At 35.1% G+C, this 14,228-nt stretch overlaps 2 protein-coding genes across 3 annotated transcripts; one reads left to right on the top strand and one right to left on the bottom strand.

Moving 5' to 3' along the window:
* The first annotated feature begins 122 nt into the window (after positions 1 to 122).
* On the top strand, positions 123 to 4,335 carry LOC139825190 (WD repeat-containing protein 91). The gene is made up of 8 exons (XM_071797726.1): positions 123 to 1,021; positions 1,309 to 1,573; positions 1,666 to 1,781; positions 2,043 to 2,230; positions 2,315 to 2,630; positions 2,711 to 2,832; positions 2,909 to 3,563; positions 3,681 to 4,335. Exons 1-8 carry the CDS (start codon positions 902 to 904, stop codon positions 3,828 to 3,830), a joined length of 1,932 nt encoding a protein of 643 aa, XP_071653827.1. The 5' UTR covers positions 123 to 901; the 3' UTR covers positions 3,831 to 4,335.
* Positions 2,107 to 6,134, bottom strand: Spt3 (Transcription initiation protein Spt3). Of its 2 annotated transcripts, XR_011735497.1 has the most exons (7): positions 5,933 to 6,134; positions 5,372 to 5,602; positions 4,986 to 5,300; positions 4,728 to 4,918; positions 4,484 to 4,640; positions 2,329 to 2,403; positions 2,107 to 2,245 (listed from the first exon to the last, which is right to left on the bottom strand). XR_011735497.1 is itself a non-coding variant. In XM_071797727.1 (6 exons), the coding sequence occupies exons 1-5, from the start codon at positions 5,988 to 5,990 to the stop codon at positions 4,503 to 4,505; spliced, it is 933 nt and encodes a 310-aa protein (XP_071653828.1). In that variant the 5' UTR covers positions 5,991 to 6,133; the 3' UTR covers positions 2,232 to 2,403; positions 4,484 to 4,502. The 2 variants fall into 2 exon arrangements, 1 of the variants encoding a protein (XP_071653828.1); XM_071797727.1 differs by having other exon boundaries at positions 2,232 to 2,403; positions 5,933 to 6,133.
* Between the last annotated feature and the right edge of the window lie 8,094 nt (positions 6,135 to 14,228).

Genomic DNA, 14,228 nt, shown 5'->3' with positions numbered 1-14,228 from the left:
CAATAGATTTACAATGTTTATGCAGTTTTTTATTCTTATTTTTAATAAATTTCTTCCTCTCAAAATAATGCTTCATATTTTTTTTTAAATAAATAATATTATTTTAAATATAATAATTTTATAATCTTTTGTGATATTTCTTTCTTCTCATTTTTTAATCAAGCTTTCCTTTCCAAAAGTAATGTTTTGTGTTTTTATAAAATAATTCTTTTTTTTTTCTAAATATAATAATTTTATAATCTACTATAGAACTATAAACATCACAGACGCGCGCTTCGCACGCGCTATTTAGCTTTAACATTATACTATTACTATTACATTATTAACTCCTTGATACATAAACTGTCAAAATATGCGATGACAAATGCTCACGAAATAAGCGCAATGAGAGAATCAATCAGCATCGCGGAAAAGCGGCAACAATTCAATATCTTACATGCCTTCTTTAAAAGCAGATATAGTATTTTTTTATTTTTAAATCACAAACTTTTTTCTCTACCAACAATGCTTCGTTCTTTTTTTTAAATTGCCAATTTCTCTTCAAAGATATTAAATTTATTGATTTTTGTGTTTCTTTTCTTCTTAATCAAACATTTTTTCCTAACATATTTTGTATCTTTTTACAATAATTAATTATTCTCTAAACATAATAATTTCTCTTTAAACAATTAAATGATTCTTTCGATTGTTCAACGACTCGAGAAATTGGTCGATATGAACTCTCAGTATTCTCAATCTCACATACCTTTCTATTGTAAAGCTTTCTGTTGGCAATCCTACATCCAGGCGAAGTGTTGCTGTTGTATCTACTTCCAGTGGGGAACCAAGATGGCCGAAGGATGACAATATGCAGCTGTCAACTGGTGCAAACGAGTAACATTTCAAAGAAATTGGAGGGAAAATGTCTCACGTACAGTATGTAGACGAGTTGGTAAAGGAGTACTTGCTCTTCAGAGGTTTTAGTCAGACCCTGAAGGCTTTCGATAATGATCTGAAAGCGGAAAAGGAAAAAGGATTTAGGGTAAGCATGATTATAGCAAAATAACAACAAAATATCCAACCAAATAAGAGTGCGGCCTTATCAAAAGGTCAAGATTCAGGATAATCGCGCGATAAATCCTATTTTCCGATTGTTCCTATCAGTCGTGTCTGCTTTATTCTGCTGTTATATGTATATTTACTTACCGTTCATTATATATGTAAAGTGTTACATGTCAACAAAAATATTTGTACATGAGCTATAGATATTATTGGTAAAAAATTGTATATTGCTTGCTTAACAGTACTTGACTATGTTTGATTGAACAGGTAGATAAAATAATTGATCAATTAATGCAATATATATATAATTATGATTTGACGTCGTTGAGAGAATTATGGGGACACTTGGATACTAGAATGTTTTGCCGACTGGAAAGCCATTTTACGCCCGCGATTAGAAAGTTGGAGAACGCTGTGCTAAAAATGTACTTGGTGAACGCAGCCGTAAACGGCAAGCAAGATAGGATACAAGAATTTTTGACGAAAATGGCACCAGAGCTACAGGGTCACTCGGAATGGAAGGAATGGTTCGGTATGTCCTTTGTTTATTAATTATATTAATTTATAATTTATTTACACTGCGGATTTAGGAGATTATAATTTGTACGCTTTGTGACATTGCAGCTCTTGCCTTTATCAAAAATCCCGAAGACAATCCGGCTTACTCGGTCCATTTTAGCAGGCAATGGCACGACACCATGTTGGTATCTTTACATAATTTCCTAGCAACCATCTTTCAAGTAAGTAAAAAAGTATTTTCATCGCATTGCAAAGCTCAAATTAATTTTCCCAGATAAATGATAAGGTTAAATAATAGAGCTGTAAGATAAGAGAAGAGTATTATCTCACAATCAGTTAAATATGCCTATAAAAAATTAGTATTTTTCAACGCACTACTTTCTAACGCACCATTTTGTAACAAAATAAGATAAAAGACATGCGATTATATGGTACGAAATGTGATATTGAGTGATGAAAAATTTAATATGTCGTTATCTTAGTGTATGCCACAACCGACGTTACTCACAATTGACGAAGACACGAACAAATTAAAACGATTGCAAGAGGAAAATGAAACGTTGAGGCAACGGTTGAGTGAGTCTGTTAAAATAGAAAGCATATCGGATGTTAATCCGGGCCCGGCACCCCAACATCCCCCCATCATGGATGATTTTTACATTATTGCTCAGTAAGTTCACGTCCGCTATATTTCACAAAAGAAGGTTCTATAATAATTATAATTAATATAATTATTTATACTTATAAATAATAGAGAGTCGCCGTTACTGGAAAATCCAAAGACACTGAGGAATCTCATAAGAAATATTGGCGGTGGGTCCAGTCCAATCCTAAGCAGGAAGTCTGCAACAAATATAAAAAAAAATGCGGAATCTGAAATGGTTTCGACCAAACGGACAAACACGAAAGGACGGGTGAATTCGATCAGTAAGTCCGAGGCAGTCGCCAAGAGGAGCATCAGCTGTGATTCAAGATTAAATAGTTCTAGGAAAAGAGACTCTTCTATGGACACTGCTATCGAGAGAAAAACTAAGGAAAAAATAGATTCCAGTTATATTCTTTTAAGTCAGGTTAAAGAACCTTACTAATCTCAGAAAATTTCTATTATTAATTACATCAATCGCTTTTGTACAATACGTAACATTTACAGGAGGAGTATACAGAGCACAAAACCTCCATAATTCAATGCAAAAGTAACGCGAGCGGATCGTACGTCGCGACGGGCGACGCCGATGGTGTCATCAAAGTATGGACGCCGATTCCTTCACCAAAGTAAGAACAGTGTATAACTTTCCCTATCAATGAAGCATCGATAATATGTAATTCTTATTATCTGTATTTGTTTCAGGACTGTTACTACGTTCACTTCCGTCACAGCAAATTCTAACAAAGCTATCACCTCGTTGGACTGGATATCGAAAAACGAACGTTATTTCCTACACGGTGACAACAATGGTTTAATTCAATTGCACGATACGCGAGATTGCAAAACGCTCTGGGATATCCAGCATGAAAATTCGCGAATCGTCACTTTGATCTGCAATCCGACGGAATCGACATTCGTCTGTTCTGTATCGGATGGCAACGAGGGTAAATTGTTGCTGTACGATATAAAAACGAGAAAGCTTGAGAGAACGTTGCCGCTGGAGCAGAACGTCACTGCTTTATGTTCTGCTTTCAATCATAATGGCCAATTACTTATCACGGGATTGTCTAATGGCAATATACTGATACATGATCTGAGGCGAAACGAGATAATAGACAATCTCAACTGCCACTCTAGCCCAATAATCGACATAGAATTAATTAACGATTATACGAACATATGCGCGCAAAGCGAGGACGGTAAGCTATGCCAAAGGAGCTTGAATCATTTTGGAAAGATCTTGTGGGAAACTAAAATTAAGATCGAGAAGAACCCCGTTCATGGGAAATTATTTACTTTCGATCAGAGCGGCAATTATATGTTACTCTGCACACAAACTGGAGGAAATATATACAAGGTACACTTATGTACAAGATATTTTATACAAATATTTACTCAATATCTATTGGGTACATGCATAATGACATAATGTTTAAAAACTTATTTTGACACACGCGAGACTTTTCTGTTTCAGATGCCACCAGGTGCACAAGGAAAGATTTTAGAGCTAGGCGGACACAAAGGTACTCTATGTTGCGACTGGTCGACTGCCAATCAATCCGGAACTTGTATAACTGGGGGTGCAGAAGGAAAAGCACGAGTATCAACACTACTCTCACCATGATATAGAAACAAAATTAGCATCTGTATAAATTCGTAAGACAAATAGACAGTTACTGATGATATTAGTTAAAGATCTTGTGGATTATATTTTATTCACTGTACTAAATTCTGTAAGTGATTGTAGAATAAGTAGGTACATCATGTTAAGAGACTACACTGTATCGCCAAAGCGTTGATAATTCGTGTAAAAGAAAATAGATTCAAATATTTTATGAAAAGTATAATGTATCACTGTAGCAGTAATTACAAGCAGTAATATAACTGTATTTTATCTTTTGGAAAACAATCAGGGACTACCAAATGTAAAATGTACAGAGAATATTGTAATTATTTTAAGGAGGATCATAAATATCTCTATAATTATTATTACATGGTAACTTTACTCGGTTTTATAATAAAAAATCGATAAAAAAAGAACGTGGTTTCGTGTGTAAAGTTATGATTTAGGAAAATGAAACACATGTACAAGAAATCAAGAAAATGTCAATAAATACGAGTCAATTTTAGTGTTGCACATGTTTTATGTATCACTTCCTGGCAAATTAAATAATTTCTCTTTGCAAATAAATAATTCCGACTAATAAATCATGGGGTGAATTTACCCTATTTTGCTTTTTTCTTTTAAAGTGATTTATGTTACATTAAGCTTCTTACCTTCTTCAGATCTTTACGTCTAACATGAAAGAAGTTTCAAGTGCGGTCTTCTCATGGACCACCTATTAAATGGACCTGTCATATCTAGCTGTGGAGACCAGTACCGCCTAAGGGCTTCAGTTATCTCTGAAGGAGTTAATGGTTTCATTACGAAATTCTATAAAGAAGAGAACAAACAAATATATATGTTGCTTTGTGTTATGTTGCTTTGTTATTTTGATGTTTTAACAACTATAATATGTACCTTACTATGATAGCGTGGTTTAAATGTAAATGGATTAACATAATTGAGTCGTTGCCGATCTATAGCATCACCATGCATTATTTTACCTTGATCTTGCCGTACTAAAAAGACGAGATCAACAATTTGAGCAACCGTTTCATATGCAAGGTAAGATAAGATTGTTTGTGCTTGTTTTGACAAGGTAACATCACCTATAATTAAATATGATAATTAAAATGTAGGCTACGCATATAATTTTAATACTAATTGAGATAGTACCATCCAAGCAAATCCAGTCACAGAATTTACTGCGACTTTTGTTCGCAAAGGACACACGACGTGCCTTGCTGAATTTTATGTAATGCATTTCATCCATGGACCTCGACGCAATGTCCGCACGAATGCATCTGCGTCGTTTAATATCGTCCACAAAGGATGAATTTTCTAGAAGTTCACCCGTGTTGTCAATCTGTTCTAGAAAACTCTGAAATGGCACTTTTTTCTTGGTACCATCCATTTGTTCAGAATCCACGGTAGTTTGTGGGTTGTCATTCGCCATAAGTTTCTGAACCGAGCATCCCAATTCTCTGATTTCTGAAAGAAAAAGTCATAGCCTGTAAAAAACAACAGCACGACATAATTAAAAAATTTTACTGCATATTTACCAAGATATTTCACGATGCGCTGAAGCTTGACTTTGTCTTTACGTAAAAGAAAGAGAAGATCCTCTCCATTGATGACATTGCTCTTCTTCGAATTGGCTCGTCTATCCGCGATTTCACAGGCTCTTCTGACAATTGTTTTCATTTGTTGCAGAACGACATCCTCTATGATCTTTACAGATTCCAACAATGGTTCACTACTGTCACCAAATCCATGCATCATCTGCCGAATTTCTGCACAAACCATTCAAGCTGTGTTTATCATTTATTTTGTATAAAACATGATTAATTTTGCTTAATAGCTGTATTCAATACGCAATTATTGTGTTAATATTAATGCAATTTGCAATTATGTCAATAATAACGTAATAATTAGGTAAAATCAATCAACAAATATGTCGTTTATTGAAAATTATTTCACTATTGTTTATCGTAATTGAATTTTAGGATTAATAATTATGGGATACCAAAAATGCGCTTTTTCATCTATATATTTCTATTTTCTATTGTGTGTAACACATATAAATCAAATATCTAACCTCGTAAATTATAACGAGCGCTTACCCTGAGTGTAATTCAGTGATTCAGTGTCCGATGGCTTAAAAAATGACGCTTCGGCCATTTTTGCTTATTTGTGTCACTATTTTATCAAATGACAACAGATAATTTGTAAATTGTAAAATATTTGAACGGGAATATTCATCTATGGGCACGATATAAATATTTACGTCAAAACGCTGACAGTGCTGCCACTCAGGGCTGCGTTCGAAAACTTTTATTTGGGTGCACATCGCGTCGTTCTATCTTTGTTACTTACTAAAAAAAATTGAAGAACAAGGACAAAACGACGCTGGTGCGCACCCACGGTCGTATACACAGGTCTGGAAGATTCCGTCGTGAGCCGTCGTGAGGATCGGACGTGCGGCATATTTCTGAGTACGATACTTGGCGGAAGAAGAAATGTGAGGAAATGCGGAGGAACGAATAGTGTGGAATTCGTGACGGAATTATATAGACGTAAAGATACTCCGAATTACCGGAGTACTGCGATTCAAAGTGGAGTAGGAAATCCAAAGTGGAGTACGGAACTCGGTGGAAGGAGAAACGGATGGAATGCGGAGGATCGAATAAAGTTACTCCGAATTAGCCATAAAGATAAGCCACTTTGCATATTAAAGGATGGTGAGTCCCCTCACGGGGCTTGATAGATCTTTAAAGAATCGTTTTTCATAAGTTACAATTATTATTTTTACATTCGAATTATAGTTTAAAGGATTTATTGAATTTGTTTATATATTTATGTGTTTCACCCCTGATTTAATATTTGTGGTATCAATATGTGTGTTAAGATTAGGATTAAGGATTTAATATAATATTAAACTTTGGAATTGTGGCGTACATACACGTGGCACGCGGTTACCACGGGCGTTCACGCTCTCGCATATGAAGATCACGCGTAACGAGAGTGAGTAGTACTTTCCCTTGCCTATTATTCCCTGTTTACTACCATGGATGGTCCTTGGACGAGAACAGGATAAGTTACCTTGATTTTTATATATGATTTCGATAGATATAACGTTTGTACAACTCACCCTAGTTGATTATTTTCCCGATATATCACTTTCTAGTTTATTATTTATTTCGCGTATTTAGTGATTAGTTCTTCGGATTTACATTTAAATTATACGATTTATTGAATTGGAATTTATTTGTGATTCGATGTCCTCTTTCTCTATTTAGGAATAAGATTAAAGATTTGGTAATATTAAATGTTTAATTCTATGAGTTGTATATTTATTTTTGCATTTAAATTGAATGATTCACGTTTTCGTTCATGTATGTGCGTATGAAAAGATCACGTGTGACGAGAGTTAATGGTACTTATGAGTGATACATTTAGGAGTAAGATAAAAGATTGGGCAATGTTAAATGTCTAATTCTATGAATTGTTTATTTATTATTGCATTTAAATTGAATGAGTCACGCTTTCGCGCATATATGTGCGTGTGAAAAGATCACGCGTGACGAGAGTTAATGGTACTTATGAGTGATATATTTAGGAGTAGGATTAAAGATTTGGCAATATTAAATGTATAATTATATGAGTTGTATATTTATTTTCGCATTTAAATTGAATGATTCACACTTTCGTTCATATATGTACATGTGAAAAGATCATGCGTGACAAGAGTGAATAGTACTTATGAATGATATATAGTTTTTCACTTAATTGATGTTCAGTTTCTTTATTTAGGATTAGGATTAAGGATTTAGTATAATATTAAACTTTCAGTCATTTATATATACACCCATAATTGTGGCTTACATACACGTAGCACGCGGTTGCCACAGGTGTTCATGCTCTTACATATTTGCGCGTGTAAGAAGATCACGCGTAACGAGAGTGAGTATATAACATTTTCCATTGCCTATTATTTTCTGTTAAACTGCCATGAAAGATTTGACAACATTTAATTAGTAAATATTGATATTAAGCCACTGTATGGTATTTGTATACATGGCATGTGTTTACCACTAGCGTTCACGCTCTCAGATAAACACGCGTGACGAGAGTGAGTGGTATTTTTCCCTTGCCTAATCCCTGGACGAGAGTCTGACGATTTGTTTTGATCCTTACATTTAATTTCGGCAAATATAACATTTATATAGCTCAGTTAATGATGTTCCTTTAATTTATATGAATAATATTATAAAATTTATTTTTGGATAACATAGATATATTATCTCAGTCGATTACTTGACATATATATCTTGTTGGTTTAATATTAGATTACTCATTTTGCTTATTCAGTAATTAATTTGTTTATGTTAACCTGATAAGAACTGAATATGCCGAGGAACTCTAAGAAGAAAAATCTTTCTTTTGAAGATAAGTCGCCTAACTCTTGTAAAGAGGAAAAAAGGCAAAGATGTGATAGGGGTCCGGAGGAGCTCCTTTTGGATTCCTCCTCTTCTTTATTGAATAGAACTTTGTCTCGTACTTCGCCAAACCGTAACAAAGACACCAATAAGAATAATTCGGACATGGATTCTTCTTCTCCTCTGAATAAAACTGTGAGACCCTCTGAAGGGGGTTCCATAGAAATTCCGAAAAGAACACAATTCATTGCGGCACAGAAGGCCAATAGATATAACAATCATAGTTTAGCTCCTTTCTTAGTACATGTTGAATCATTGGCGTCGGGCGACTCCGAGGTATATAATATAGGTAATTTACACCCAATGAGCATAGGGAAATCATTATGTAAAAACTTTAATAATATTAAAGTTATTAGGAAGTTGGGGAAAAACGTGGTGTGTATCGAATTCAACAGTTATACTGAAGCAAATGGATTAGTTGAGTCAATTGGTATATTACCTCCCTTTTGGGTAGCATATATCCCTAACTATAAGATATTCAGATCCGGAACCATTAGAGGCATTGATCCTTCATTCTCTGAGAGTGAATTATTAGAAAACTTGACGCTCTTGGATGAAGATATCAATATACATTCAATAGAGAGGTTGAAATTCCGAGATAAGAAAGACGGTAATGAGCTCAAAGATTCTTTTTCAATTAAAATTACATTTATGTTTAGTTTGTTGCCGGAATCAGTCCTTTTTTATAGGGTGAAGTGTAAAGTCAACCCCTTCGTAAACAGAGTTCGAAGGTGTATTAAATGCTCTAAATGGGGCCATTCAGCTGCCTTTTGCAGAGGTGAACTGACCTGTGGATATTGTGGAGGCAAACATACATCGGAGTCATGTGACAGATCAAACGTAGTAGTAAAATGTATAAATTGTAAGGGCGATCATTATTCCTCTGATGTGTCGTGCCCGGTATTTTTGAAACACAAACTCGTTAATACTGTTATGGCATTTGCTAATGTTTCACAATTTAGAGCCAGGAATTTGATCACCTCGAAAAGGATTACTTCCTGTAATCAGGCGGAGAAACTGTTAAGATCTGCTGCTTTTCGTGGTTGGAGTTTTGGATCCTTTGTGGGTGGGGCGGAGGCTGATCAACGTGAACGGCTTCCGTCTCGATTTTTTCGAGTGGGTATTCCCTCTTCAAGGAGGGATAGGAAATCTACGCATAGTAGTTGTAATGAGTCGATAATGAACAAGGGTCTATTGCTTTATAATACTTTTATTCAGCCTCTTCTTACATGTTCCCGTGTGTCTCTGGCTAACGCTACTCTGTCTCTACGCTTGTCTTCCGCTACCGTCACGCCACCTCACGTTCTCCTTCCATAGTTATTTTAAACCTCATTTACATAGCCATAGACTTACTACTTCAACCATAACATCTCCCTTCTTTTAAAAAAAAAATAAAATTCAAAATAAATGGTTGAGTTCCCTGTTCACCATGCATACATAGTCTTTTAAATAATCTGGTTTGTTTACGACTCTACCAGCCCTAGTTCTTACAATTGGTTTTTGTTGTGTCGTTTCCACAACAGATTGTTGAGGCTTTTCTGTTTCGATAGTACTGTGGTTACTACTCTCAAATTGATTCTCTGTAGGAGAATCGATGATATCAGTTTCCTCAACAAATCTTTTTCCAACTGTAAGCGCTCTTCTGTTTCTCTCAATTACATTTCCTTGCTCTGTCTTTATCTTGTATGATCGAGGATTATCGGATAAACCAATTACTTTTCCTCCTTGATGAGGAAGTTGCTTGTTTTCATTATGTATTTTTATTGTATCACCGATCTTAAATTGTTTTAACTCTTTTGAGCCTCTATCATAATATCTCTTTTGCATCACTTGTCTTTTCTCTAATTCCTTAACAAACGCTTTCCTCTTGACTTCTGCTCTATTCCCATCCGGTATTATATTCCTTACTCTTCGACCATACAAGAGCTCTGCTGGTGTAACGCCACTAGCATCAATTGGCATGTTTCTAAGCTGAAGCAATCCTAACTCTACATCCTTTCCTTCCTGTACAATTTTCTTTAATATTCTTTTTACTGTCTGTATATGCCTCTCAGCCAATCCGTTAGACTGATGATGAATTGGTGTTGTTATTATATGCTTAAAACCCCAATTGCTTGCAAATTGCTTAAACTTAGAACTCGTATATTGTGTACCAGAATCTGAGTATAATATTCGTGGTATTCCATGTCTCGCAAATATTTTCTTTAGTGAATCTATCGTCGTTTCCGCTGTTATATCATTTAGCTTATCTATTTCTAAATATTTACTGTAAGTATCTATTATTATGACATATCGTTTCCCTAACAAAAAAAATATATCAGTCGCAAGTATTTCCATGGCTTTCTCGGTAACGCCTTCCTTAACATTGGTTCTTTGGAGTTTGACCTTTGGAACGATTTACAAGTATCACAATTATCAACTATATCTTCTATGTGTTTTGACATACCGGGCCAATACAATAGTTTCCTAGCTAATGCTTTACACTTTTCTTTTCCAAAATGCGCATAATGTATATTTTTTAACATTAGTGGTCTACATACACGCGGTACTACTATACATGAGTTTTTATATATTATTCCTTTGCTCTCACTTAATTCTTCTTTATATGAATAATACGGTTTAGCGCTTTCACATACCTCATACTTATTTTCAGGCCATCCTTCACGAATATATTTTAACACACTTTGTAACTCACAATCAACATCATTACTCGTTTTTTCTTTTAAGTCCTCTAACCTAGTATCTGATACATTTAAACTTTGTTCAATCATTGCTACAAATGCCTCTATCTTTTCTTCTTCCGAATTACTGGAATTTTTTAAATGAGATCTGCTTAAATGATCTGCTACTACAATTTCCTTCCCAGGAATATATTTTAACTTAAAATCAAAATTCTGTAAGCTAACTCTCATTCTTTGCAACCGCGGAGGACATTTATTCATCGGTTTTTTAAAGATGGAAATCAGTGGCTTGTGATCAGTTTCTACCGTAAAACATTGCCCAAACAAATATTGATTAAATTTTATACATCCAAATACTATGGCTAGACATTCCTTTTCAATTTGACTATACATCTTTTCTGTAGGTGTCAACGCTCTTGATCCATAAGCCACTGGCTTACCCTCTTGAAAAATTACACATCCCATTCCTTCGCTCGATGAGTCTACACTCAGTACAATGGGTTTGTTTGTATCAAAATACGCTAAAACTGGCGGTTGGCACAATACTTCTTTCATATTCTTAAATGCATTTTGTTGAGCAGTTCCCCATACAAATGGAACGTCTTTTTTGGTTAGTTCTCTTAAAGGAGCCGTTAGTTGCGAGCAATTAGGTATAAACTTCGACACATAGTTTATTGTCCCTAGAAATGTTAACAATTCTTTTTTATTTTGCGGTTCACTCATTTTTTTGATTGCCTGTACTTTAGTGTCATCTACAGCAACACCCTCACCAGTTAATATATGACCTAGATATTTAACTTTTTTTACATTTATGCGACATTTATCCCAGTTAAATTTGATACCAAACTGTCGCGCACGTTCAAAAACTTCTTTCATTATAGCAATAAGTTCTTCTTCTGTTTCGGCCCATATTAATATATCATCAATATAGATCTCTACATTTTTTATACCTTTAAATATCTGTTTAAAAATTCTATAAAAAACTTCCGGACTTGAATTTAATCCGTACGGTAATCTGTTAAAGTGATAGCGTCCAAATGGAGTGTTAAACGTTGTAAATTCGCGTGTTTCTTCCGAAAGTTCTACCTGCCAAAAGGCTTTATTTGCATCTAGTGTTGTGAAGTATTTTGCTCCTTTTAACTTAGCCGCGATTTCATTTACTGTAGGTATTTGCAAGTGTTCTCTTTTAATACAGCTATTCAAATATTGAGGATCTAAGCAGACTCTAATTGTTCCATCTGGCTTTCCTACAATTACTAAAGAGCTTACAAAATCTGTCGGTTTTTCTATTTTACTTATTATTCCCATTTCCTCCATTTTATCCAACTCTATTTTTAATTTATTTATTAACTTAAATGGGACATGCCTACAGGGTTCTATTTTCCCAACAGAATCTTTTTTCAATTCTATTTTGTACTTAAAATCTTTAATTTTTCCTATGCCGTTAAACAAATCTTTATATTTTTCTAAGTACTCCTCCTTGATCTCACTTTTTATCACATTAATAGCTTCTTCATATTCTTCTTGAGGCATTCTTTTTATCATATTCAATTCGCACGCCGAAGCTAGTCCTAGAATGAGAACCGCAGATCCTTGAAAAACCTGAAATTCTAACTGTTTTATTACATTACCTATTTTACAATTTAACTTAACCTTTCCTCGTGTTTCTATTTTTTCTCCTGTATAACTCGACAATTTTACATTCGTATTTTCTATTTCTTTTATACCTATTTTATCACATATATTAGACGGTATTACATTACACTGCGCGCCTGTGTCTATTTTAAACGCAATTTTCTTATCATTATAATCAGTAAGTTTTAAATGTTCAATCCAGTCTTTTCTTGCATCTATTACATCTACATTTATAGTTTCTACAAATAACTCGGTAAGTTTATCATCTTCAACTTTATCCTCTGTGTTTACAGCTTTTATCCACTTTTTCTCTTTACACATTTTCTGAAAATGATTTATCTTACCGCAACCTTTACAATATTTTCCATACGCCGGACAGTTTCTATACCGGTGACTATATCCGCAACGTTGACAGCACTGTTGCCCTTGTTGGTTATCTGCTGTTGGATTTGCTGCTTCCCGACCACGATGTTCCTTGTTTTGCTTGAAGTTCGCCGTTGTCTGTTTCTGCTTTTTGTTGGGTTTCTTCTTAATTACCGCTACCTCTGCAGTCGCCTCGAATTGTTTTAACTGCTGATTGGCCAGTTCTGCTGCCTTACAAATTTGTATGGTTTTTTGTAAGGTTAGGTCGCTTTCCCTGAGCAATCTGTCCTTCAACCGTTTGTCCGTTATGCCAGCTACTATACGATCCCTTATCAAGCGATCTTTTAAGTCTCCAAAATTGCAATCTGCACTCAGTTTTTTCAAATCAGTAATATACGTATCCAAAGTCTCGCCTTCATGTTGATTTCGTGTGAAAAATACATGTGCATTCACGCTCTCGTTTTTCTGTGGTACAAAATAATCTTCGAATCTCTGCATCACGACATCAAAATTTTTCTTTTCTTCTTCCGTCAGTGTGAACGTGTTATACACATCTATACAGGTATCACCGATGCTGTGTAACAGTAATGCTACTTGTACATCGCCAGTCATGCGATCTGCTCCTGATGCCGTCCTGTAGATGAGAAATCTCTGCTTCCACCGTTTGAAGCCTTCAGCCGTCATATCACTTAGATTTTCTGGGGGTTTCAATCCCAACATTCTCGAACTATCGTTTTGCGTCGCCATCTTGTCGTTTTTACACACACTGGCCTAGTTTACACCGACCGTTTGATACGCGTACCAAGTACCATATCCGTATCAAATTCGTATCAAATCTCGGTTTACACCGGGATAACCCGAGATTTGATACGGATTTGATACGGATATAGTACTTGGTACGCGTATCAAACGGTCCGGTGTAAACTAGGCCACTGTTACTGTCCTTTTATTAAAGACGAAGACTTTTATACTTTTCCGTGCCGTTTATTTACAGTTCTTTTACATATTTAGAGTTCTTTCACTTGCCGCAGCGCCATGTAATGAGTCGATAATGAACAAGGGTCTATTGCTTTATAATACTTTTATTCAGCCTCTTCTTACATGTTCCCGTGTGTCTCTGGCTAACGCTACTCTGTCTCTACGCTTGTCTTCCGCTACCGTCACGCCACCTCACGTTCTCCTTCCATAGTTATTTTAAACCTCATTTACACAGCCATAGACTTACTACTTCAACCATAACA

Source organism: Temnothorax longispinosus, chromosome 2 (assembly GCF_030848805.1).
Source record: "Temnothorax longispinosus isolate EJ_2023e chromosome 2, Tlon_JGU_v1, whole genome shotgun sequence".
Classification (NCBI taxonomy): Eukaryota; Metazoa; Arthropoda; class Insecta; order Hymenoptera; family Formicidae; genus Temnothorax; species Temnothorax longispinosus.
Note: the sequence above shows the minus strand (reverse complement) of the source record. Positions and strands in the feature narration are given on the sequence as shown.